At 44.9% G+C, this 27,473-nt stretch overlaps 1 protein-coding gene across 3 annotated transcripts in view; it reads left to right on the top strand.

The window, feature by feature from the left end:
* The window catches only part of LOC135394479 (dachshund homolog 1-like), a 238,326-nt gene that overhangs the window by 184,763 nt on the left and 26,090 nt on the right, over positions 1-27,473 (top strand). For all 3 annotated transcript variants that reach the window (XM_064625236.1, XM_064625235.1, XM_064625234.1), the window contains 4 exons: positions 10,672-10,760; positions 11,452-11,613; positions 11,682-11,867; positions 22,655-22,738. In XM_064625236.1, coding sequence (XP_064481306.1) covers positions 10,672-10,760; positions 11,452-11,613; positions 11,682-11,867; positions 22,655-22,738 — 521 coding nt within the window. The remainder of the gene's footprint in view (positions 1-10,671; positions 10,761-11,451; positions 11,614-11,681; positions 11,868-22,654; positions 22,739-27,473) is intronic.

The raw sequence follows: 27,473 nt of genomic DNA, 5'->3' as shown, positions 1-27,473 counted from the left end.
ATTACACTAAGAAGGTAAGCATTACATGCGCGTCGCGATGGCTTTATTTGTGTGTACGTCGATGATAAATGAATCACTGCGGTTGTCTTCCCGAGTAGATGTTGTTGAGTGCAAATTGATTTCTTTATTACTGCTCCTCGCAAGTTTAATGGATTGATCATGTAGATGTTCCGCGTGGCACGATGATGTCTATCCTGTGGCGTTTTAGGTTGAGGCTTCGGAGATTCGACATCTGCTCGTTTTCTTTCTTGCTTTTTTTTTATTTTTTACTTTCGTGCGTGGAGTTGTTTGGAATTTTCTTTCCTTTTTCGATCTTTCTTCTATCATTCGTATCTAAGTGTCAGTCCGAGCTAAGCATAATGTCTTCATAATGCTACCTACCCTGTGCCATTGAAATCTACATATCCGATATTGTGCACTCGCAGAGTGCTACAATGTGATGCGGAAGTTACGTAAAATTGTTTTTTAATCGGGTGAGAAAGATGACGTAAACTTGCACGTGATCGGACTCCCCCTTAGCAACATTGGTAATCCACGAACTCCCCCAATTGCACAAGTTGTTGCGTGGAAGCCGACATTGAGCACAACCTATTATCCTGCAACCGATATCTCTCTCAAAGACTCGTCCTCGAACGCCACTTGCGACAACGTGTCTACCCTAACGTCTCCTTGGCCACGCAACTCGGCCCGGTCCTGCACAACCGGGGGCCGTTACGACTACCCTCTTGAGCTTTCTTCGTGCCACCGGCCTCTCGACCAGCCTTTAAGGCCCGTTTTGTCTGTGTGTGTGTGTGTGTCGTTTTTCTTTTTCTTTCTTTTCTTGTTTCTTAAAGGAATAGCAAGTAGGCCTGCGCTTGACTAACCTTTCCTTCCTTTCGTTTTCAATAAACATACCCCCCCCCCCCCCTACACACACACACACGAACTCCATCACTCCTAAAGGCGCCACCGAGAATGGTTGGCTATTCTACAAAACGGACCGCGAAGACGGCTGTGCCCTTCTCCGGAACCATGGGTTTTTCCAGTACCCGCCTCACCCCTTAGCACCCCCACACACCTAATTACAGAATAAAAATATAAAAAATCTTAAATGAGTATATCTTATATGGATTCCCGTGGCAGTATACGAGCTGCGGTCCTCAACTTGCTCTCGTTCGCCTTTCTCAGTGTTCTCACTATCAGCCTTACACTTGGAGGGGAATTTTTCAGCTATGCCCTTTTCCTCCTTCTCCCCTTTTCGAAGAAATTTAATCTTTAGTTGAAGGCAACCATTCGTGGGCGAAACGGTAAAACAAAGCCCAAATGGGTTGTGTGCGTTCGTTTCCCGCGCAGCTCTTCAAAAGCATTTGCGCCGCGAAATCCCCCGCCGGTAACTCAACCCTTTGGTTCGGCCGGACCGCGATGCTTCGTCGCTTCCGCGAAACTCCAACGCCGTCTTCATTAATCACTGCTCAAAAATAAAGACGAGAAGAGAAAATAAAGAAGAAGTAAAACAGAGACCACATAGCGTGCATGCTTTTAGAGGACATCTGATGCCCGGATTTCGCCCTGTACGCTTCGGGTGCGTCGCTTTGTATGAATCCGCTTATTATCAGAGCACGACTGGTAGGACCATTAACTAGAAGAACGGACGGCAACGCCTCTGGACGTCTCGAAGAAAAGCATCAGACTCTTGGGCTGTCTCCATCATAACACAGCATAATTATGACATTAAGAGCTGCGGTTATGCGTTGTTCCTCTTCAGCCCACGTTTGAGTTTTCTTTAACGTTCTTGAATAGTGAACTGGGTATACATCAATCAAAGTTGCCGCATATAGGGCCTGTTTTACAGTTTTGCATACTTAGAATTTGTGGCGTTTATGTTGTTCTAAATGTACGTGAAACGGTACTAATGAGGGCACGGCAGCCAGTGTTGTGTCTATAGACATATGCGTATTTACCATTTACATATGTATTCGATTTCCCCTCAAGACCGGCAAGATTCCAAAGTGCAGTCGCAGGCGCTACAGACATGCAAGAGTTTGTGCTATAGGAATCAAGAGCCTCATGTGGGGTGCCGCGCCCGACCGGAACAGTTACTGTTCTTGTACTGGGCACCGTGCTCATGATTGGCAGTGTATTTATTACAAGTCTTGAAAGTGCCCAGTAGAACAGTTTTTGGTGAAAATATCGGTGGCCCAATCTGGAGGCCTTTGCTTCAATCTACAGGGTGTCCACCGTAACTATAGAAGTATTTTTTAAATAGAAAAATCACTTTTTCCCAGTTTTAACCAATAGCGATGTACTCTACACACAAGCAAGCTTCCGTGTCGATGCATTAATTAACTTTCGGTAATTAACCTTTTAATTCTCAAAGATAGAAGATTGACCCAATGAGAACATCGAATCGCTTGGGGTTACTGGTAACATTACTGTTTTCAGAACAAAAATCGAGACAGTTATACAGCTCGAGGAAAGGGCCTAGAAATAAGGCGATCTGGTGGTCACTTTTCGACGCTCAAGGGATTTGATGTTGTCATTGGGTCAGTCTCCTGTCTTTGATAATTAAAAACTTAATTAACGAAAGTTAATTAGTGCATCGACACAGTTGCCTGTGCCCTCTTAAGGTGTGCCTTTTTGCGTAGAGTACATCGCCATTGGTTAAAACTGGGAGAAGGTGATTTTTGTATTTTTAAAAATCACTTCTATAGTTACGGTAGACACCCTGTATATACCTTCACGGGACCGCCGTTGTTCGCACTTTCCGATCTTGAAGGGTCAACGTCTCTAGTTCTTGGCTTGCTCTCATTTTACTAGGCAGCGCTACTGCAGTCGTCCGAGCACCTCACCTGACGACGTTACTTCATTTTTGGTCTCGATTTCATCGCGGACGGTATCTTAGCTGCATCTTTCACTGACGCTTCGATCCCTGATATATGACCACATAATTACTCGCTTAAAGGCAGAGGCTTCGTTGTTCTCACGCACTACCGGTAGGGTCGACGTCTTCAAACAGGCGATTTCATCTGATACTCGTTAATATGTTGCCCCACAGTTATGCTTTGACGAAATTTGCGCGTTGTGCTTCTTCTGTCTTTCTCTCGGAACGCGCTCTTCCGATAGATGGGTCTTCGTGCGCGACGTGCTATACCATAGACCAGCGTGCAGGGGAGGGCCTAACCTCGATACGAGGCGCAAGTCAACGGTGCTCTACGGTAAGGCAATGCTTTCTGCAGCCAGGTGCGCGGTGTCGAGGTAACATAGAAAAGAGGGGGAGGGGGGACAAAGTACTGATAGGATGTCATTGTGAAACACTGGTGTGTTTTTGTGTCCTGTCTTCACTTGCACGTTTGTGGTGCCCGTTTGTGGTCCCTTTTGCCTGACTTGCCGCCTTTGCGTAGTTAATTATAACACGGAGGGCAGTTTTTTCTTCTCGTTCTTTTTCTGAAATTCAGTGCATGTCCACAAACTGAACACTAGCATGGTCACGCATAGATTTGTCACTGCACGCTATTAAGTATAGTTTCACGAGCTGTTTAATAATCTTCAGTCATTGTGCATTTTCAAGACGAATTACGTTTTTTTCTTTTCCTCTCTTTTTTGTCTCGAAGTGCGCAGGCTAACTTTTGGCGTCCGTATTGTGATGGGTTTATGCATGGACCGACATTTTCAAATTCTTTGCTCGTTTTGGCTGGTAAAAAAGTTTTTCCCGAGCGTTGCGCAGGGGCGTCGTTGCTAGGAGGCAGGCGCCAGAGTTCGCAGTGACGTCATCTACTCTCGCAGAATACGAAACTCTGAAGTTTTTTGGGGTTCTTTCGGATATTCGTGAAAAATCCGTAATGATCACTGACGGCATTTGTATCGAGGCTGCGTCTGCCAGGCGTGTTGCTGTCACATTGTACAGCTGGCACCATGGCAACCATTACCAGTTAGGCGGCGCTCCTTGCGGGTCGGCGCAGAAACTGTTTCCTGTAGAAACATTGCTGTTGAACATGGGCTCTGCAGTTACTTTCTACTGTTAAGGTTAAGGGACAAGCTCTTTGAACAAAAAGCTTGAACTTTGAACTCTTCGGGCTCTGAACTCGAACCATTTGAACTTGATGTTCCAGTATTTACCTTTTCGCCAATTCTACGAGTTCAGTGTGTCAACATATACCTTAAATTTTCTACGCCTGTACTTCAAATGCGTCGTGACCCCCTGTCAGTGGTTTGCCCAGAATCCCAAGCAAGGGGGTGTGTTGCAAAAAAATGGGAGGGGGTTGTTATTCAAACAACTCAGGGAAAAGAGGTGCTGACGCCAGCAATCGAACCTGGGTCTTCTGCGGTACGATGCCTGGCGTCAGCGCCTGTTTTCCCCGAGTTGTTTGAATTCGTTAATGTCTGGGCGTTTGAGGCGTACGAGCCTCTGTCGTCCCTAATTGTGGTCTGCCTCGGCGATTTCTCGTTGTTTAGGGGGTCCTTATTAGAGTTACGTCACAACAGCTTAACGTATCATTACCGACATGTCTTTAAAGCTGAAGTAGCAAGCTCCCCCTCTCCTTGTAGGGGGTACACAGATAAAAAAGTTGGGGGGTGTCGCCAAATATTCGGGGGTGTAGGGGATCTGGATAAGTCATTGCCGCCAGTGTACTGTCGACGTATTCTCGAGTGTGTCTCTTCAAAATACTTCACTGTAGGATCATGGGCACGAAGAAAAAAAAGTAGTATTTTTTTTTTAATTTTGAAATTATGTGGGAGTTACGGTCACGCGTGTTCACTTTATCCGCGTTCTCAGCGCTCCGCTTACAACGATGTCCTTCACTGCACGAACAGAAGCCTCCCCATCGCCCACACGAAATCTTATACTCCAGAAACGGAGAACTCTACTGGAAAAGAAACGGTAGTCGCTTCTGTTTGAACTGGGATTACTGTGCACACACAGTCGTGCAGAAACGGTTTTCCTCTGTTTTCATTCTTACATATAACGGCACAAATATTTAGTTTTTTTATATTTTTCTCCACTCTGGAAGCTGACAGGTTGAACCGTATCCATCACCGCCGGGGTAAAACAAGTGTATATTCACGGCTATAGGATTACCAACTTCCCACATGGGGGGAGGTTGCAATTTTTTTTTCCTTGTGCCACACCAGGAAGCCCACTACGTCTCAAAAATGCACACAGGCCCTGTAAAGTCTGATCGATGCGCGCGCACGGATTGCGAAAGGTTTTTCGAATGTGCCTGATGTGGGTTTGATATTTTGCTGAGCTTCTTTTTCTTTCCCTTTGAGGGAGCACTTTTGTTCTGGAAACGTTCTCACGTACGTTCAGCCTTGGGCGCTGCATTCAACGACGTTCATGTGGTGTCGGTTTTGTGGAGCTTAGCTGAACGTTGGACAGAACAAAAAAAGGAAAGAAAGAGAAGTAAAGAGATAGAGAGAGAGAGAAATTTACGCGAAAACAAACGCGAAATTTAAAGGCACCGGATGACCATGATGGCACATAAATGTGTACCTGAGCAGGCGCAAAATGTGAAGTCGCGCATTTGCCAGAAATCTCAGGTAGCTAACCTCCACCTTTTGCTGGTATTTCTCCCCACTAACGCCCTCTACAGCATATGCAGCCTTCCATTACAAGCATTGTCGAATTATGTTTGCGTGGGCTTCCGTACATCTTCGGGCTAAACCTATCCTGTTGCACTCTGTTGCAAGTAAGGGGTACCTCCATGCTTTAGTAATGCTCCGTTCAACAGCATATATGCCACGCAAACAAATTTTCAATTTAACTTTTTTTTTCTTGCACTGCCGTACCTGGAGGACAGTTCGTATTTGTTTATTTGCGCCACATTCTCTTTATTGTGCTTCTTGTTCTCGATTTATTCCATACCACGACCTCATATTCATTTTGAACACACGCATGTTTTTCGACATTCTTCGCTCCAGAAGGAAGACCGACAACATCAAAATTTCCTGCTTCTGGTTGTCTTCCGAACAACGCGGTATGAAATGTCACTGCTCCCCCCCCCCCCCCCCCCCCCGTCTACACTCTAAGAACGGAACACTTCACCACATAGCACGGTGAAGGCCAACCATTGCACAGATTAATACATTTATCACTCCCGATTTGTGAGGGCAGCACGATGTCATTCGGGATGGTGATTGGCTAAGAGCGTGCTATGCGGTGAAGTTCCGTTTTTAGAATGTAGCACGACAGAGGTCCACATGACAGTATCGTTTTTCAAGAAGAAACAATTTACGCTTCAAATGGATTGGCCTCTTCCTCCTTTTCTTTGTAATCCACTTGAAAGCAACTGTCTTTCACTTTAGAAAATGTCGCTCAATCATGGGTTACATTCCCACTCTCCTCCCGAGCGTGTCCGGAAGAATCCCACCGGAAAGGCAGCGTCGCAGGAACCTCAGTATAGCCGTCATGCAAAAGTCAGCAATTCGGCTCACAATTTGTCAGGCTTCTGTCGGCCGACCATCAACGACCTGCAATGCCCGAAAAGCGCACGTCCGAGAACCTTACAGTTTCCATTTTGTCCCTTACGCCATCTTTCCCCAAAAGTGCCACCCAACTCTCTTCCGCCGCCGCTCAGGCAGAAATCATTCCAACATTCCAGGGTGGCCGGGAAGCGACGTTAGGCCTCGTCGGAAAGAAAACTTTTTTACTCGAACGGGAGCGCCTATCTGTCCCTGAGTTAATTTAAGCTGACAGAGTGATAGATTACCGCGAGAAAGCATCGGAATGAACGGAAGAGGAAAAACAGCAAAGAAAGAGAGAATGCTCGGAAAAGGTGTCATTCTTATACACATAGACACGCGCCCCGAAAAGAATATACGCTGAAGAAGAAGAAAAAAAAGGGGGACGTGCAGCATCGTTGTCTTCTTTCAGAATCATCGACGTAAAAAGAGCCAAAAAGAGTTGGCAATGCTGGACCTCCATTTATCTTCGGTGAAGAGAAACGCAAGGGGTATATGGGGAAAAGTGAAGCGAGTTGCCAGCGTGGAGGAAATGGAAAAACTTTGCGAATCTACTTCTCCGGCTGGCTACCCTCTTTTAAAACGCGATTTTTGAATTTCCCCATCGATTTCTATCAGCGTATCCCCGGAAGGGATGTCGGCGCATCATCAATTATGAGAGAGAGTCGCTAGGAGCGTTTTTCGAGTGGACTTGGGAGTAAATGCCTTCGCGCACATGGACACGAAGATAGAACCTCATATGCGTGGGGATAATGTTCCTTTTTAACATGGACACGCGATGCGTAAACAGGCTCCTTCGATGACACTTTTCCCCAAAGGGTCGCTTGCACAATTCTGAAAAGAGAATGCGTTATGTGTGGCACGGCAAAATACTACAAAAAACAAGAGCTTTATACCAACAGTTCTCTTTAGCTCTCGTTATGCACTTCAATGTACATTTACTTCGCGAAGTCGTTCTAACGATTTAGACAACACGAATCTACTCCGCTCAAGTGCAGCAGTTGGCACATCAAGCGTCTTTTAAAAAACGCAGTGAATCGCAGGACTACAGACTTACAGCACAACTCCTTACTCTCAACTGGCAGATTTATTCGAGAACTACATTACAAAAGCGAGGACTACCATATGAAGTGATGGACTAGGGTCAGGAAATGAAAATATTGCTTATGGGCTGATAGTGGATTGATTAAGCGTGCACGTTTATACTTGCCTGTTTGCTTTTATGTTCTAGTCCTCAAATTTGAAACTGTCAGTTGAGAGTAAACAGGTGTGCTGTCAGCTTCTGTCATTTGTCGAGTACTTTTTGAAAGAATTGACTCCCACAGTTTCAACTACGCACACGGTTACGAACAGGACGCGGACCATTACAGCGGGCCATTACGAATCCTTCTTCGACTCATACTTAATCGCGTGAACTACACTATCCGTTTCATTTATGTCCACTTCAAGCCGGCTACATCCTTGTACGCATGCTCAAAGGAAGAGGAAGAAAAGAGATCGTAAACAAGAAAAAACATCCGTCCACGTACTAATCCTACTCCACTCGCAAAAAAAGAAAAAAAGAACAAGGAAGCTCGCTTAATTCCGAACCTGTCACCGGAAGCAGAAACAACTGTCATTCTCTTTAGAAACAACCTTTTTTTTTTTTTTTGCTTTCCGTCTTTCATTATTTCGCGCACCCACGTGCACGTCCATTTCATCTCGCAAATCCTGGCAAGCCTAATTACCTGCAGCTTTTTAAACAGGAGCTTAAAAGTGCGCACAAGAACAGAAAGTCTGCATCGGAATAAATAAGCTCTTGACACTCATAAACCCATCTGTAAATAAAACGTGTCCGGTCTCATTCATTGAGTCGTGCGAGAGAATGCGCCGGAAGAAAAAGAGAAAGACGCTTCCTAAACCCATTACTCGGTTGCGCAAAAGCACAAACAGAAGACACAAGCAGAGCGGGGAGCAATTTTGAAAGACTCCGAGGTCTCCCTCTGCGAAATAAACGAATTAAAAGTCCGCGAGTTTTTTCAAGGGGACACTGCAAACAAGGAAAGCTGATGAAGGTGAACTGAGAAAAAAAAAAAAAAGAAAGAAGGGACAAATGTAAGAAAACTCGCGATGAAAGTTGCTCCTCCCTGCAGAGCTGAGCGCGAATAAAACTGCGTCGTGTAAATCCGGTGTTGATAAATTGTCACTCGACTCATCTTTGTCTCTCCACGAGTAAACAAAGAAACGGGAGCTCAAAATCGGATTTAGTGTTTCTTGGCACGTCAGGTACACAGGGAATGCAGCGAGGCTTATTAAAAATAAAATAAGAAACACTTTATTGTAATGTGTTATGTGGAAACGTCAGTAAAATGTCAACGACTTTTACGTCGGTAAGAAATTGTCGTTGTGTAATGCGTGTGTTCACCTGTATTTGTTTCCCGTGGCGCTCACTGTCTTACATGAACAAATAAATGTCATTTGATGTGTAGCATGTACATGCATGGAAACATGGCAGTACATAGAGGATACAATCTTAATTCACCTTGACGTTCTTGTCAAAGCTCTGCATGAAGTCCGTGTGCTGTGCATGGCGCGTTATCACAAACGATCTGGTCGAAATGATCCTGTAAAAGTGTCAGTGTTTGATAATTACACTTCCATAACAGGCGAAGAACTGTGCATCAGCGGAGATTTGTTGCTACATTTTATAACTTAAGTATCGTATGGCGGCAGACAGGCATATTTTGATGTTGTTTCATGTTGACGGAGTAGATTAACAGCTTGTGGCTTGCAAACCCAGCACAACAAGTAAAACATGTGCCAGATGACATTTAATTGCTAGCAAAGTTGCGGTAAAACGGCTCGGTACGACATCTGGTGAGAAATAATGCCCAATTGGTCAAGCAACGGCGATCAATGTTACCGACTGATTTGCTGCTCCTGATGGATACATAGCCGACCCGTAGCCAACTTATTTCGTTTTAGACCCAGTGATGTCCGCATGCAATGTAGTTTCGCCGCCGTTTTTGACGAGCAATGTTCAGCTGGTGATCACTTCGACACACTATTACCCGTAATTTTCAATTTTAATTTTCTAAAACAAATACAATGAGTGCAATTGTGACGAAAATTGTGACGTAAGGCTACTGACTCGGACTGTCGAATACATACCTTCTCTGGGATTGTATCTTCACGCGTGCAGCTTTACGGTGCATTTAGGTAAAACATTCCCTGTGAGCGAAAGCTTGGCGGCAGACGCTTCCTGAAGGTTCAGCATGAGGACAGCAGTGCGTTTGCAGCTGCCAGATTTCGTCATTCTCTCCAGGGATTGTGGGTGCCGCAGGAAATGTCCACACAAAAAATGTCACAAGCAATAATGAGGGTTCTGGCCAGAATCAAGTTCCGAATATGCAAGGAGCTGTCGAATATGCAAATAGAGTGATTGGAAGCTTTCTTTTTCAGCTGGTGGCCTTTGTAATACCAGTTTAATTCCCGATAGGTTGTATTTTTGGGCGCGCTTTTAATTAAATCAACCTCACGTGCAGCTAAGAACAAAAGGCTCATCCACTTGGACTGCATACGTCATTCTTCGCCCACGATCTCTTTGGCTTGGAAAAAGGGCGTGTTTTAAATTTAAATGGAAATGACGCCGAGACTTGTCTGTCCTTTAATATTGCTCGGATGAAGTTTCTCCTGTCGTCACCATTTGAAAATAAAGACAAAAGCGTAGCTTTTAACTTGAGGCTTATACAACACCATACCTATATACCAGTGAACGGCGTATTAAGCTTTGTGTCGCTTATTTTTATTTGTGGTCATATTGCTTATAATTTAATAGTAATGAACTCAGAAACCAACTACTACGAACAACTTCAAAACACGAAATTGGGTGAAAGGTAAGCTCAACAGCCTATCTTGCGCTTGAAGAAAAGAGTACAACACTGATATACAAGTTGTAATGTATCTATCCTTGCGTGCCGCTCTTCTCTCTGGATATTTGTATTGCTACCGAGCGATCTGCCTGTCTCGCGACAGCATGTTGCTCTTGGGCCGACTTCATATACTGAAATGTGCTGACATTTCTTCGTCAAGTTGAAACTAGATTGCATTGCTTATGTTCATTTATCTGGCGTTGGTTTGGTTTCTGGTTTTTGTGGTTTAATTTTATTATAGTTTCTAATCTTGGTGTAACATCCGCTGTGTCTATGCAAGTGTCTTATACGTTGCTTGATGTCACCGGCTCTTCTTCCGCAGATTGCGAGACGACCCGAGCGGCGGGAAAGATCGAGGCTACTCGTCCTATGATGGCAGTCGAGGAAAGGATTCGGCAGTCTTTGTGAATGGTAAGGCCGCTGACCTGCTCATCAAGAAGAACTAGCTAACATACATTTTTTCTGTGGAAATACTATCATAAGACTGAGTGCACCTAGAAAAACACTGCCGCAACAGAATAAATCTGCATGGGCGTGCTACCTCGCGCACACATATTGCAATTGGATGGACAGTAAACTACACCGAAAATTTTCGCTTTTCAGAATGTTACCACACCGAGAACACAAATATATATATATGTATTTTTTTTTGTGGGGGGGGGGGGTCTATTTACTTTCACAGGAAAAGTCAGCCGGAAAGGACGGCTTGCTATTCCTTGTTACATAATTTCTTAGTTTCAGTTCGGTCACTGACCTTAAGGATTAGCTCACGGACTGCATAGTGCATGTCCAAATGTGGAGCAGCAGTCCCTGTTCGAAATATGAGTCGGTTCCCGACCTGAGGCTGTTGCTTCAATTATAGGTAGTGCATAGGCTTTATTCTGCAACATATTATTAGTTGTTTGTAAGTCCTAAGCATTATTTCGTATTAATATTTAGTTCAGTTATCGAACTGCGTAGCAGTAACTATAAAAATTAGCAAGTTATTAATAGGTCGAATTCTTCTGGTTATACTTTATTACGGTTATTACGTTACTGCAAGCTGGACACGTGCATAAGATACGCGACTAAATGTGACAAAACGTTCTTTTGTTACTTGCAGGTGGTATTCCTACATCAGTGTCCAATGGACACGGTCCGCCCGTGCTTAACTTATCGCAACACGCGAGTCGAAACGACGACATGCGGGACTTTAGCGACAACGCAGCGGCGGATGCAGACGATGACACGGAGGACGACGGCGACACGGACGACAGAGACCAAGGTCAGTCGTTTCGTCCAAGGTCGTATCGTAGCGTAAGACGACACAGCTAAGTCCTTTGTCTTCTGCAGAGCTGAGCGGAGGCGAAGCGAGTAGCCCAGACCCTCAAGGCGCTGATCAGCGGTACGCGGACTCCGGCGCACTGGGTCTGAACGCGGTTTCCTCCATTGAGACGCTGCTCCGAAATATCCAGGGTCTCCTCAAGGTGGCCGCCGACAATGCCAGGCATCAGGACAGGCAGATCAGCATTGAGAAAGGTAAAGGCATTTCCATATACCGAAACCTCCTTCCTGCACTATACGTATATGGCACCGTCATGCTAGTAACGCACTGCGAAGTTGGCACGAGCAAAATATCATACGTCGTTGTGAAGCAGACATGCATAACACAGTTCTTCAGTACTGTATTTTGCTGTTACTCCTCAATCCGCAATGCAACTTACGATTTGTTGCTACAAATATCAAAAAGTATGACACATTAATGTGACAAAGGTAAACTTCGAAGCACCTATATGCTTCTATGTACACAACATATTTAACGGGAAAAGCAATCGCTAGATCGACAATCGAACAGCGGAAGTTCCTTTGTACCTCAAAGCCAGAACATCGAAACTCGTTGCCCTACGCCAAAAACGTATAACCAGGTACGAGAGTACACAATGACAAAACGAGTAGCGACCATGGACAAGGACAAGAAAGCGCACAAACAAACTGCTGCTGCGCTTCCTTGTCTTTGTCCATGGATGTTATTCCTTTTATAATTATGGGCTGTTACCAACTGCCCCGCATTTCGACGCTTGTTCACCTACGACAGATGTCCAAACTATCCAACATCTGGAGGTGAGACATAATTCTGCGACATAATCTTGCGACGAGATGATACTACACTCTAAGAAAAAAGGGTGTGAAAAGGTGGTAACTTCTATAGTCGCCACCTATAAGGTCAACATGGCGTCTGATAAAGGGTGTAAAAGGGTGGTAAAAGAAATTATCATATATCCAAATTGCTACAAAAAGGCGTACGCCCCCCTCGCTCACCGAATCAGAAGCGGGTCAACGTGCTATGCGGTGAAGTTCTGTTTTGAGAGTCACGTAGCAGGTAGAATATTGCAACCTTTTAGGCACAAGATATGCGACAACTATTACCTCGTAAGAGGTGTAACTGCTTCACCCTTTTTTCTAAGAGTGTATAGAGCATTTTAGTACATCGGAGACAGTCTACGAAAACGACAGGATAGAGGAAGGTGTCAAATCAAAATTCATCAACCTTATGGTAGCCACTTGGATGGAATAATGTGATATGCTTATCCTGGCTTTTTGTGATCTTTATCTATAACTAGCTGGGGTTTAAGGGATTCCGCTTGAACCTGGTTTCTCCTGGAATATAGACGACGAATCACTAGACCAGGACCTAGACCTGCACTACGTCGGGCAGGGCCGACTACTGGTCGTCGCTTCTATAACAGGTGGCGCCACACAAGACTAGAGCAATGTCACGAAGACTTAGAAGCACAACAGGTTGCGCTCGCTTAGAGAAGTACATAGCGCGCAACAGAAGTTACGAGAAACGTTGCAGGAGTTAGGTCATCAACGAACAACGGAAACGCCCGTACCCCTTGTTCTTCACGTTCATGGGAACAACTGAAGTTGCACGCCGCTCTATATGGACCCACACTTGACGCAGAGATGAAGCCTCAATCTGAATATCAAATGAGGCGCCCTGAAAGTCTGGCCGGCGTTTTAATACGTTTTTTTTTTTTTGTTCGGAAAATAAATATCCCTGCCACTTTGACAGTTATAGTCGAAACATCAAAGACAAGTCTGACGTGGGCAGAATTTACGTCCCTGATTCTTCCGCGGCCGACCGGAAATGAAATGAGTTTAGCGCCCCCTGGCGTCCGCTATTTGTCGCGTCATATCCGGTGTCTCTTGGCTTCATGCTCCTGGAATGGGGGCGCACAGAGTGTGTTCCCTTCTTCATTGCCCCGTAAATTATGAGTTTCGGTTGGTGGTTGAGCGCTCTTTAATTCCCTTCTCGAATCTTTAGTGCCGTAGTGACGGCAGGGTTTGCGTTTGTTGGGTTGGCAACGCAAAGTAGACTGTCTACAACGCGAGGATAACGTAGCATGTACAAGCTCAACGCTAACTGATGGACACGAGGATATCGCTCTTTGTCGTCATTTGCGTGGACGAGGGGTATGCGCATTTTTTGTGACATATGTTACCAATGTGAGGTCAACCACGGCAGTTAAGCCGGAGTCATAACCACTACCACCAAAACTTCAGTAGCGTGTTCCAGAAAACCCCTGATCCCTGACAGCGAATCAAGAGAAAGCGCCATAGCATTGTGATTGCCTTGAACGTCGTATGCGGTGAAGTTCACTTCTTGGAGAGTGCGGTGTGTACGGTGCGCCTTATTATACCCCTGTCACATGGGCAGTCTTCAATGGTAATTCACATGTGCGTAGCGCCACCATGCGTGGAACGTGTAAACCTCTCAGGGAGCATTTGATGCAATGCTCTTTGTGAAGTATACTCGTTACACACTAGGTGGCACTACGCGAATGTCGAATGGCCGTTGCTTTCAATGGTCATTAAAGACTGCCCCTGTGGCAGGGGTATTACTCCAGTGTTACACAGAACTTAACACTGTCTGGAGCCGACCATCATTCGGAATGATACCTCCTGACTTGTCTAAAACAGTAGGTTTACGCTCCTTTGGGACATATTGTCCAAAGAAAGGCGAATCCACGCCATTTTCAACAGAACGACAGAAGTAAGACCCGAGACAAGGAGTTCATTCTGCGTAAAGAGAATTTGTCTGAACTCCTTGTCTCGGGTTTTACTTCACAGTCATTTTCAACAGTCCACGAAAGAGCACGACGTCATTCGGAATTAGGGTTAACTAGGAGCGTGTTATGTGGTGAAGTTCTCGTCTAACAGTGTAGGAAGTGGCGATGCTCGGTCATCAGCACCGTGAAAAATATGGGAGTAAGAGAATGAAATGAAAGAAAGACTGAGTATGACAAATGAATAAATGATGCTCAGGAAGTCACGTCACGTGACCGTGCCTCGCCTAGATACCTTCAGCACCGTACCACCGCCATTATATCGAAGAGTAAGGCAGGGTGAAAACAGTCCCTCTATAGAATGCTTCGAAATTTTTAGCGAGCGGAAGTGGGGATACGACATGAGGGAGAGAGAGAAAAAAAATCAACGAAGTAGAAGTGTACTATATAGATCAAGCGAGGGGCAGAAATGGAGCGTGGGGCCGTCTGTCTTCAATCAGCCGGAACAAACAGCGACTTTTAAAGGCCAATGTTTGCACGTCGCGGCCGTCGAGAAAAGCGCTTCCAACGAGCAGGCCTTGTTGCGTTGGTCTTCGCGCGAGAGCGATGTTTGATGAAATGGAGAGAGGGAAAGACGGATAGAAAGTCGTCCAAATATTTACGATACGCGATATGACCAATGGACGGATGCTATCTATCAGAGAAAGAGATAGTCACTCCAGTCAGTACTTTATTGTGTTTGCGGTATGAGGGAGATTGCGGGAGGGGAAGGGGGCTGTAAAATAGACATGACCAAGAAAAACTATAGGGACCACGTTGCTAAAAGACGGGATTCAGGAGGTAGAGTTGAGAGGAATATATATATCGCGTTTAATAACTTCTGATTGGTTTTGTAATTTGGTTAATAATTGCTTCAGAATGCATGATTCATCGTACACGAAGTGTGAAATTACATTGTCAGGAACATACCTTGACTTTTAGAAATCGCTTTGGATTTTCTACGTGTCCTTCGTACTTTCCATCTTTTCTTTTTCTATGCCGAGTACTACGTGGACTACTTTGATGAAGCATCCATATAGTTCCAGTGATGCATACAAAATGATCGGTGCTAAACCGTCAATAAGGTCCACTGTATCTACAAAACATAAACCAAAGAAACGAAAAAAAAAAATACGGCTCATATCCATTAGGCATGTATACAATGGTATTACAAATAAGTAGTATGTCGTCAGCAAGAGCTTCTGTGAGTGGATGGAACATTAATGACTCACGAAGTACCAAAGCACGGGAAGATTACGTCGTAGATTCTTCTGCATACGCGATATTGACGCCTTCCAGTCTGCAAGCAGCGACACATTCCGCATTCATCGAGTTCCGTGACGTGCCCGCATTGTTTATGCGCTTTAATAAAAGCCAAGTCTGGTTCTCCATTACAACGAGACGACCGTCATTGCCCTGTACGTCGCCTCAATTTTACTCCAGATTCCACGCCAACGTCCGTTCTGCTGCTGTTGCCAGACGCTCTCCCCTTTAATGCCACTGGCGGTGTGTGGGATACGCATGTACATTTCTGCTCCTGTTGCATTGTTATGCCCCGTAGGCGGTGGAGAAGCACTTAGCGGGGAAGGAAGTTGGGGATGGCCTCCGGGCTCTAATTCAATCGAGAGGAAAATCATTGCATAGAGATTCCACCATTTGCGATTCTGCACAGTGTTGCGATACTCCGCTCTGCACCACTACCATGATTTCCGCTGTTCTGCTTGGTGCATGATAGTTAGCGATAATGACAGTAGACCAAACTGTCAATAAGCTAAGTATGGGAGCATGGCAAGTCCAAGTAAAGGCTATCTAAGGACTAATGGGATCGGTTAACGGAACAAGCATTGCTCTTGTTGTTCCTCTTTGCCTTTCTATCGCCTTCTTCTCTCGTTTTCTGCGTGGTGGAGAAAAAAAACTGGCTAAGGCACGTTGGCTTCTGAGTCACTCAACTCAACGTATTTGAAGAACTCGGCAAGGCACAGGGACGGACAACGGAAACACAGCGCTCAACTATACAACTCACGTTTGTTGCTGGTCGCCCAGTTGTATAGTTGTAGTAAGTTGTAGTATAGAACACTGTGCACGGGTTGTCCGTGCCCGTGCCTTGCGCGTTCTTCAAGTATGCATGTCTATAACCTAACACCCTCTTCTAGCTTTGTCTCAAGGTGACGTATTTTTGTTTAAGCGACATGTACTACACAGATTACAAAGAGAACCGGTAGGCAAGCACACTATAGGCACTAGGAACCAACCACATATAGGCACACTTCATGCTTGCTACTTGACCTGCAGACAACGGCAGCTACAGTATTACATAGTGTTATTGCGAGTAGGGGCCTTTGCAAGAGCAGGCTCGCTCTGCCGTCGCCGACACATCCGCTTCTACTATTCGTGCAATCACTTTCCTTACTCCTGTCTTGCAATGGGAAAGCGGACCGAAAGGAAAAAGAAGAAGAGTAAAAAGGAATTAAGGAGGCTGGTGCCTTTACAGGAGCGCAATCCTCTCTCCTATATCTGTGCAGTGCCCCCTTGTTGGTTGTTTCAATGTGGCATATCTTCTTCTTGCTGATGTTCGCGACTCCTTCCTAAGTTAAATTTCAAACGAATGAAGCTCGTTAGGGTAATGCGCTTCGCTGCAGACGTGAAACTGCTCAACCGATGATCCCGCACCGATGCTGATTTCTTTGCTGTATTTCATTTAACTGTTTTTCCTCCATCACTGCACGACTGTGTCAGCGGTCGCGTCGGTCGAATTCGGAAAGCTGACTCTGCAATGTGTCATCTGCCTACTGGTTTAAAGATGCCGGCGGTAATGAGGCGTCTTAACACCGTTTGCTTCTGTTTCGTTGAGCACCCGTTGAGCAAAAATGTTCATTTCGAATCTTGCTATGTACGCACATTCGTCCTGGTTACTTTTGCTTTGTACAATTATGTACTTGCGGTTTTTATAAGTTTCATTCTAACGTTTAGCGACTAAAAAGAAAAAAGAATAGTAGCACATATATGGTGCTACACAGTGACCTGGCTTCATGTTCCTTATTTTCTTGATGGACCTTCTGTATTATATTCATCTGCGCATTATCTCAAGAAAATTGCCCTTTCGGGTTAGCAATTTTCATACCTGCACTTATTATGGGAAGATGTCTGCTTAGCCCTAGAACAACGATGAGGGACAGGTTTATTCATGATCATCCCCCATTTCAAGACTCATACTTTGCACTAGGAGCATGGGAAAATACCTTCTTTCTTTCTTTTTTCATTATGGGGAATTTTAGGAAAGGTCAGCCTAGACAAACTGGCCTTCTCGTGGCTTCCGCCAGGACACAGACATGGACCGCGGGAGCAGACCTGCTTTTACCGGCTAGTACACATCAGCCGCGGAATGAGTCACAAGGTGTTTGAGCGAAAAAATGATAACGATTTCACACTCTTAAAAATGAACTTCACCGCATAGCACACTCCTATAGCCAACCATCATCTCGAATGATATCGCTATCTGCCCTGATTTGTTGAAAACGGGTGGCGTACGCCTTTTTTTTTGTGACAATTATGAACAGCATAAGTGTCACAAAAAGGGCGTACGCCTCCCGTTTTTAACAAATCAGGGCAAATAACGATATCATTTGAGATTATGGTTGGTTAGGAGCGTGCTATGCGGTGAAGTTCATTTCTAAGAGTGCAGTAGCAAAAAATAGATGTAGATGCGGGCCCTACTTTGCGTAGGACAGGCTACTTCCGAGCTATCAATTAACTTAAAGAGACAGTGACACTGCTCCCTAAGTTATGCTGCATACATGTCGGAGACAGTTATTTGCATCGGAGTGAACCCGTTGTTCCAATGAACCTTTTTTACAACTGCTCATGCGCCGCGGCACGGATGACCTTGGGTGCGCCGGACAAGGCTATCTCCGTGTTCAATAGATGTTGCTGGATGAGGACGACAGAAGTGGGGACCAGTGGGAACGCCGCGCGAACAACGCGATCACGTCGGTCCCACTTCGGTCGGACCGGTATTGGGCCTTTATGCTACCCAGGTGGGTTTGTTTTGTTGGCGCGCGCCGAGGGTAGTTCGCTGAAGAGCCGCTAGGGTACGACGCGTATGTGAAAAAGATCCATTGGAGATTCGTCCACTGGCTTGCCTTCATCTATGCCATTTTATCAGCCGCGTTCCAAGTTTTACAGTGAAGGGGTCAATGACGCGTGGCAAATCGGCACCGCGGATACCGAAGCTCACCCACCTGTGAGTGACATCACTGGAGGCATCTCCATCAGAAAGGCAGCCGAAGTAGAGGCCACGTGCTTTTGAGAACCAATAGGAATGGCTCTCATTCCTGTGGCGTCATAGCTGGGGTGCCGAAATTTGTTGCAGAATAAAGCGCGCACCGAAAGGACCAATGTGTATAAGGAGTTTTGTAGGCCCTTAGTGCAAAAATATTTCTACGCGGAATGAAAGATGTTGTGACGTTGATACCAACGCGAAAGGAACGAGATTCATCCATTGCGTCGTTCGTGATTCGTCGTTCGCCTTTAAGAAATGACGTAGTATAACATAACACGACTTTGTCTATGAGCGAGAGGTCGGTCCCACAACTGCTGCCTGACGGCCAAAGCTGTATTCTATCGATTCTCTCCTGTGCTGGTCGCCTGCCGGGTGGTACGGGAGCAACCGCACGCCGTCACGATAGGCATCCAGTCTCACGCCACAGGTTGCGAACGTCGGTCAAGTGGCGACGCGAGTGTTACATGAAAATGTATTCACGAACGGGACCGCTCTGTTTTAGCTAACAAAATAAACGTGATATATTTAGCTTCATCCTGTCGTGCTTTTAACTTGCTTTCTGCTTGTGTGTTAGTAGCATAGCTGTGAAGTAATTAAGTAATTAAATACTTTTAGATTATAGTTGATTAGAGTACATAATACTTTAAAACTTAGTCACTACAATTTAATTACATTTTCTCCGTAACTTATAGTCAAAGGACAGTTACTATCTTCTACGGATTAACAATTCGTTGTGAATTTATGTCTGTCGTATTGTCTTATCCAGCCCAAAGGTTGAGTCTTTTCTACTGCGACAAGGTTCTCCATTTCTTTTATAGCTACTGGTATTCCACAGGTTTTAGTATTCATTCAAATATGGCATATTTTACTTCATTTTTTATCTATCCATTATGCTGGCCGCCCTTTGGCAGACAAAGCATAAGGGGGTGAAGAGAAAAATATACAAATTGTAGAAATGTAAAACAAACTATACAATCACCATAACAAAACAAAGTGCACAGAGAGAAAGCATCATACACAGGCAAATACTCTGGTACAATATTCTGAAGTATGTATAACAATGCAATGCAATCAACCAGTCGAGGACATTACATCATACACCTGTATGTCTCAATTTCTAATGAAAAATTACTTCGAACTTCGAAAGTATATTCGAACAAGGTTGTTCGTATATACACTCATCATATCGAAACAGTTATGTAGATTTCAACCTCTGTTTTCATAAATTTGTTTAATGGTGGCATGTGTGGACTACTTCAATGATGAGTAGTGCCACGTCTGGTGCCATATAGCGATTAACATCGATTGTTGATGTGTTTTCTTGCTTCTGTTGAGGTGTACTGTATTCCTCATGTAAGTTTCGTTGTTCACATAACTATTTATGCATCTAGTTCATTGAGTCAATTATGGACTTCTGTCATGAACAACCTCATCTTTAAATATGTCGTGGGGCACTTCCTAATATCTGGCCACTTTAAACGGACACCGCCTGCAGTATAACTCAAAAGTAACTCAATTACATTCGATGAGTATAACTGTAAGTGCAACTGAATTACACTTTGGTTTTGGTAACTTTTCTTGTAACTAATTACTTTGTGAGTCATGTAACAGTAGTTGCAACTTAATTATCTCTTGTGAGTAACTTCTAAAACTCTGGTAAGTACTGTCTCTATGGGAAGGTACATTTTTCTTTGCCTTTCTTGCTACCCCTCTCTTGTAATCTGCATATCCGAGGCAGGAATTTCACAGCTCACGTGCATCTGCTAATAGCATAAAGCGTAGCTAATATATGATTAGACGGACTTGCAACGTTTGGATCACGTTCGATCACAAGCGACTGATCGATTATAGGCAATAAAGTGCATCTATCCACAAATGATCGTAACACTGCTCTCTTTTTGGATTTTCCAGGGCAGAGGGCCGTGTTGTTGCCACACCCTACGCGAACCTTGCTAGCGAATCACGAAATACACTCTAAATGTTCCCGTAGCAGTCACTCGGAGAATCACTTTTTGCAAATGGTCCGCCCGTCTTTCTGCTATCTCGGGCGTGGCGTTCGGAACAGTGCGCCACCTACAATCAAGGCCTTTGTTCGATTGAAAAAGCCAGGTCGGTTGCAGTGGCGTGCTCCTGCTGCATTTGGCTGCGGACACGCAAAGGGTCCGCTTTATAACTGATTTGCGGAATACTTCGTGCTGGCGTCACTTTTCAATGTTGGAGATATGCGAGGTCTCGATCCTGCCCCGTTACGCCCTGAGCGAGTGACGCATGTTCCACATTGCGTGCCGGTTCCTTCGAGAAATGATATTCTCTGCACCGACATGGTGACTTGGTGATGGCTTAAATGTAGGAGATGTACCCGACACAGAATGCATGCGTGTGTTGGATTTAAAATGAATGTTGACTGCTGACAAGATAGTGTGTCGACTCCGTTTAGACCATATTCTAAAAATAGAACTTGACCACGAAGTCTCACCTCAAGGCCACCGAGTACAATGAAGCCGGTGTGACATCCTGCCTTGAGGAGAAAGTTTTTGTGATCAATAACGTGGATGCAAAATATCAAGATAACGAGCACGCCTAGGATTTTCAAGAAATCAGAAGCAAGAACGATAGCATTCAGAATGGTGGTTGCCTAGGAGAGTGTGCCGCGGTGAACTTTCGCCTTTAGGGTGCAATAATACGGACAGTTTGTACTTTTAGTTCTGTTTACTCGATGTGGCTTTTACAGCATCCCCATATCATCGTCATCATGTATTTCTCTCTCTCTCTCTGTGGCGTTACCGCTAGAGACAAGTTGACTCTCCTATCTGCTGTCACTGCGGTGCTACAGAAGATCTAAGCACATTCTTCTTTATTGCCCACACTATCAACCTTCGCGAACCACACTCTCCGGGTCTCTTCGTCAGCTGGACTTTCGCCCCCTCCCACTCTCTCTCAAACTTGCTTGGTCCCTGGTCGCATCCAGCCCACAAACGCTCTGCCCCCAAAGCTCTTTTTACCTTTTTGGACACCCAGGACTTCGATCCTTATTGTGAAGGGGCTCAATGTTTCATTCCTCACGTCAACACCAGCAATGGGGTAGAGTATCGCCCCTGGCGATGAAAGTCCCCATTCACTATCTCACAATGAAGTTGTTGTTGTTAGTTCTGTTTGTACAGCTTTCGGTTTCTCTTAGCGATCGTGCTGAAAGCCCCGGAGATAGAATACAAGGGTAATGAGCTGAACGGGTCCTCCAGCTCTGTCTCAACAACTTTGGACGTAAATTTTTGGATAATCTATTCCACGAAGCGTAACTTTTTTCATTGCTTCCTCCGGGAGCATTGCATCCCGTAACTTTCATATTTGCAATAAAAACACCGCTACCGACTGTGTAGCACATGCATACATTATTAATTATTACTATTTTTTTTTTGTGTGTGTGTGGCCTAATGCGCTATAATGTACTTGGCAGGCTTCTCTTCTTTTTTTTTTTTTCTGCATAAGAGCACCCTCAGGGTCAGCCGTTCCACAGTGTGAGATCGTTGTCAATCGTGATTTGTGAAAAGTGTGGGGAGTACGCCTGTTTGCGACAAGTAGCATACCTGCTAATACCACGCTATATCAAATTTTCCTCAAACACAGTAAGTGTCACAAGTGTCACAAGAAGGCGTACGCCTCCCGTTTTCAACCAGAGAACGATGTTGTTCGCTCTATTCTATCATGTCTCCTAAGAGAGTAACGAAATAACGAAGCGCACCGAGTGAACTATGAGAGGGACATTTGCAGTGTGGACTAGCAAACGTACCTTATGTTCCAATAGCGTGAAAACTATCTATTACTGACAGCACAGGGAATGAATACGTGATCTCTTTTTTGCCTCGTTATTGCTTTAACATGTTGGCGGTAACCATTATGATACAAAGGTGCCTGTAGCATCATTTCTTCATTTCTTTCAGCTGAGCTCAAAATGGAGGTGTTGCGTGAGCGGGGACTTCGAGAGAACTTGGAGAAGCAGCTTGCGGAGGAGCAGCGGACAAGAGGTACGTCATACATCGTGATTGATTGATTGATTATTTAAAAGAAAACCAGGGAGAAATTGAACTTGTCTCCTGACTAGTTCTGCTACTCCCAAAACAAAACAACAAAAAAACAAACCCAAAACAAACAAAAGTACATTTCCCATCCCCAACAATGAGTGTGTTAGTACACTAGGTGCAAGTGAATAAATATCACTAGAACATGCAGAGAAACAGATACACACTAATGCAAAGATACACACTACAAATACACACTAATATACACTACAAAGATACACACTGATACGAGGCACTCGCACAAAATCCTAAAATATGAGTTCCATGCCGCAGCTCACACGGAAGTTCTCAAGTGCCGCAAAGGCAGTGTCTCGCTTTCTTGCATACATCGTCTTCTTGCTTTACTCGGTTGCCCGTTATTCATTTTGAGCCTCCCGCTCATCAGTGGGTGACAAGAACTATATCACGCCTCTATTAGGGAACGCACTCAGAAGTGTATTTTGGTTCTCGCTCCCTTGCACATAGTTTCAGATGCTGTGGCACAGTCAGAAAGTACTTAGTTGCGATCGATTAGACGCTTTATGTGGTTGCTTTTAACTGCGACTTGAGTATTTCGGGAGGAATTATCATCTTATTGTATGATCTCTCACGCCGTTTCATCCTCAGTGACATGTGGTCATAGTCCTTATTTTAACTATACCACAGTACTTGCGCATGCTACATACACGTTACGTTGTACGTGCGTTGCACATACGTTGCACATGCTATATCCATTGATATGTAGCGAATACGAACTGAATATTCGAGGTATATAACGAGCCTAGCAATCATCGGAGCGCTACACAAAACCTTATCGCTTCGTCTGGGTTGTATGCTAGCGGGAACACGTTTGATGTTTTAGCAGAGAAGACCTTGGTTGTCTCTAAAACTTTACACCGGCCGAAATGAGAGAGAAAAGAAAATCCTTTAGTGTGTCAGGTGCCTGCATCGAGGGTGGGCGTATTTGGTGGGCATATTCTCGTATATGGATTTTTTGTTGTTGCTGCGCAGTTGAAACTGAACCGAACCGACGTGTTAGAACCCGCACCAAACCCCCCAAAATAACGCTTTTTGACATCTCTGGTGACATCTCGGGTGACGGTTGCACTGAAGTTTATACTCAAGCGCACCGCCACCACCGTTGGCTCCTGCAGTACCAGCATCTACGTGACGAAGCATAATAAGTAAAACTTTTGGTCATTTTTTTTCTCTCTTTCCTCCCATGCTACTTTCATATTTTTTTTAAATCAATTTCTCGTTTAATTGTCTCCGAAGAACACTGTCTCGAGCGTTTGATTCACTTCTCATCTGGTCGTGCCTCGCAATAGCACACCCGTGTTATTGGAATTATATTCAATAAGATGTTCAAACTAGGTGTTCAATTAATGGAAGTAAAGATAGCAACATCCACTCTTTAAAAAAAAGGTTTGTTGTTAACTCCTTTTTGGGGACTACACCCTTGCCACATATATCACTGGCTTTGGAGTGTCTCTAAGGGGTATCGTCACTCCCTTCATAGCTACGAAGCGAGTGAGGATTCTCCTTAACGAGGGCAATGGACAGTAATTGCACACACCAAAAGGAGTGGCATGGGTGTACTCCCCAAAAAGTAGTTACAATACAGCCTTTTTTTTTTTAGAGTGTGCAGAAGCAAGCAGAGCGAAAGCAGTACCAGAAGGTAACTTCGATGCTATGCACGACGGCATGACTGTGACGCTACTACGAAGCTTTACACTCTACACTCGTAAAACAGAACTTCCCTCTCATGATTTGTGGATAGCGTGGGGTGTATGCTTTTGGTGACAATTACCGTAACTCTACAAGCGTCACAAAAAGATGTACGCTTCCAGTTTTCAGCAAATCAGGGGAAAGAACGATATCATTTGGGGTAGTGCTTGGCCAAGAGCGTGCTATGCGGTGAGGTTCACTGCGGTGAACACTTTGCTCTCCCCGACGAACTCATGCACCCTCTGCGCATCTCCGCCCTTCATCCTCTGTCCTCCATCCGCCTTTCTTTTTTTTACTCGCTCACTATAGTGTCCGAGCATTACACTCGGACACTGTAGTGAGCACCCTTGATAAGTGAACTGATGAAAGCAATAACGGCGTGCTGTCAGTGAGACACAGTAAAAGAATTTTGCCCATCCACCCGACAGGATAATTTTTATTCACTCTGCACTTTTGGGTGCGGTGTAACGTTTACGCTTCCAGAAAGAAGCGCAAACGTTACACTGCATAAGGGAGATCCAAGTCACAAGGATTTTGTGCTGGCAAAAGGGTTGCGTATTTTTAGGTGTATTGCTCACAATGTGTAGCTAAATCATTCAGGAAGTATACAGGTGATAAAAGGCGCGCATCCCCTTTTTCCAAATTGCGTTGGACATTCTATTAGTCTCCCTTCATGAGGTGTTCTAAATGCTTATTTATAATGCTTCCTGTACTATAGGAGGTTTAATAGTAGTGTTTTGTAGCGACGATAGCCTCTAAACTTCTTTGAATGCGTCGCTGTTTTATGCATACGACCAGGTAGCTTCCGATGTCTGACGTATTCTCTTCACACACTTGCATAAGGATATCAGCTCATCACCTGTCAAGCGGTACAACTTCAGCTGAAAACTATCTTAGCCATGGATGCCGCCACCTATCTCCTGCAGCTCTTCAGACATACACGTGGGATCCTTCAGCCTTCGTAGGCTTCACTCTGTTAGTCATCTAGTGCCGTATGTGTCATAGCCAGAATGATCCATCTGAGCCCGTTCATTTTAACCCGATGTGGCGGTACATAACCCTATTTTCAAAACGGCTGCTTTGATGTTTACCAGGGAGGGATCGACTCCGGCGCGCACAAAGCTCGCTCTGAGATATGCCAGGACGACGTTTCGGGTCCCCGACTTTTCCATCATCTTCTCTGACACCTTCATTATAATGCGAGCGCGCTTCTTATAGATATCGAAAAAAACAACGCTATCCGTTTCCTTATGTGATGCTCATATATGTACGTCATTGGTATAGTTCAACATAGCGTGTAATGTAAGTTTCGGTGGGAAGATTTATACGTGTCCTGCTGAGGCTCACTAAAAATTAGATAGTATTATAGTGAGGTGCCTTTGGCGGGGTGCATCTATTATGATCTAGAGGAAAAGGTGTACGTTCCCTCTCTCAAAAGCTAAGCGGACTGGTAGTGTGTTAGGTTGATTTCGTTGCAAGTTTGAGCGATAAATGATTAAGCAACGTGCGTTTCCTTCTTTTAAAACTTCTTCTCCGAACAGTCTTAGGTTATCATATATAGCCCTTGCATATTCCATCATCCCAGTGCGCTAGTGCGTTTCCCCGGGGACACGTGATAGGGCTCGTCGTCTTTGACTGTATGTCAGTGATGTCCCGTGTGAGCTGCACTCCTGTGGATCACGGTCTGGGAACAACAACACATGTGCTCGATAGCTTTTGCCCGCAACAGCATACGAGTGCTGTGTAACAGGCCCTCAGAGCAACGTGCAACCTCCACACAACTTTTATACGCGTCCATGTGCGCGCTGATCTCGTTTTTCTATGTGTGCGTGTTATATTTATTAAAAGTTAGCTGCATCTTTGGTGGTGGTGGTGCTAATGAAAGAGCCCGCTGTCGTCGGCGTCACAGAGGTGGGCAACGTCACGACTAACCATCTGGGAGAATGTGCATCCATGAAGACTTCTATGGGAACTGTGCCGACATATGTCTCACAGCGTCTGAGGAAAACCCAGGAAAAACCCCACACAGCACAGCCGGCACCGGGATTCGAACCCGGGTACTTCCCAGTCTCGATGTGGCATGGCTAGACGCCAACCACTCTTTGGACATTCCGCCGTGCGCGTCTAATGTAGACGAGAGCAAAGCTATACCTAACTTTACGGAGCCATCTTCCGATCCGCGTTCCTTTCTTCCTTCTCTCTTCACAACGGACGGACCTACACGGCTGTCGGCGTTGGTGGGCCCTACAAAGGCTAACGCTCTGAAAAATATTAGTTGAACATGTATGCGTATATTTTAAGAAATATCACGAGAAAAAGCAAGAGTGCTCTGGAAGTGTACTTTTGCCCAATCCAGAAGTGTCCACCTGTTGCCTCGAGCATGGCAGCAGTTAACGTGCTTTGGATTATCACTCTTCTTAGTTCATCATAGCTGTCAGAGTTGTAGTACATTCTGCCATAAATTGCAAATGTATATACGAGGGGCGTTCAAGTCAAATCGGGACTTTTCATTTTTCGCAAAAGTAAAATGAACTTACAGGCGAGAAATTAGTTTTATTTTTCAACGTAATCTCCAGCTGGCACTAATGCACTTGTCCCAGCGTTTCACGATATGCACGCGTATTCTGATACTTTTCGGTGCGTATTTTCCCGAGCCCTAGACGTCAAGCATAACGTACAAGCGCGGAAGAACGACATCTGACGTACTCCAAGTTTAACGAGGGTCCAAATGCCGCGACAGGACAGTCGAAAGAAACTCTCCAGAAACCCCACGCTATGCTGGGAACTGAAAGGACAGAAATATCCACAAATGTCTTCCGAGAGCCACATCAGCTGTAACGCTAGCACAAATAAAAAAGTAGGGGTGTTTAAAAGCAACGGTTTCGAATTCGATACCTTCGCCAAGTTGAAAAACCGCAGTAAGAGGCTTTCCACGTCGTCCTTTTTTATTTTATTTCTTCTTCTTCTTTTCCTG

The sequence above is a fragment of the Ornithodoros turicata genome, chromosome 5, assembly GCF_037126465.1.
Source record: "Ornithodoros turicata isolate Travis chromosome 5, ASM3712646v1, whole genome shotgun sequence".
Taxonomy (NCBI): Eukaryota; Metazoa; Arthropoda; class Arachnida; order Ixodida; family Argasidae; genus Ornithodoros; species Ornithodoros turicata.
The sequence above is the reverse complement of the archived record's forward strand: the minus strand, read 5'-3'. Positions and strand labels throughout refer to the sequence as shown.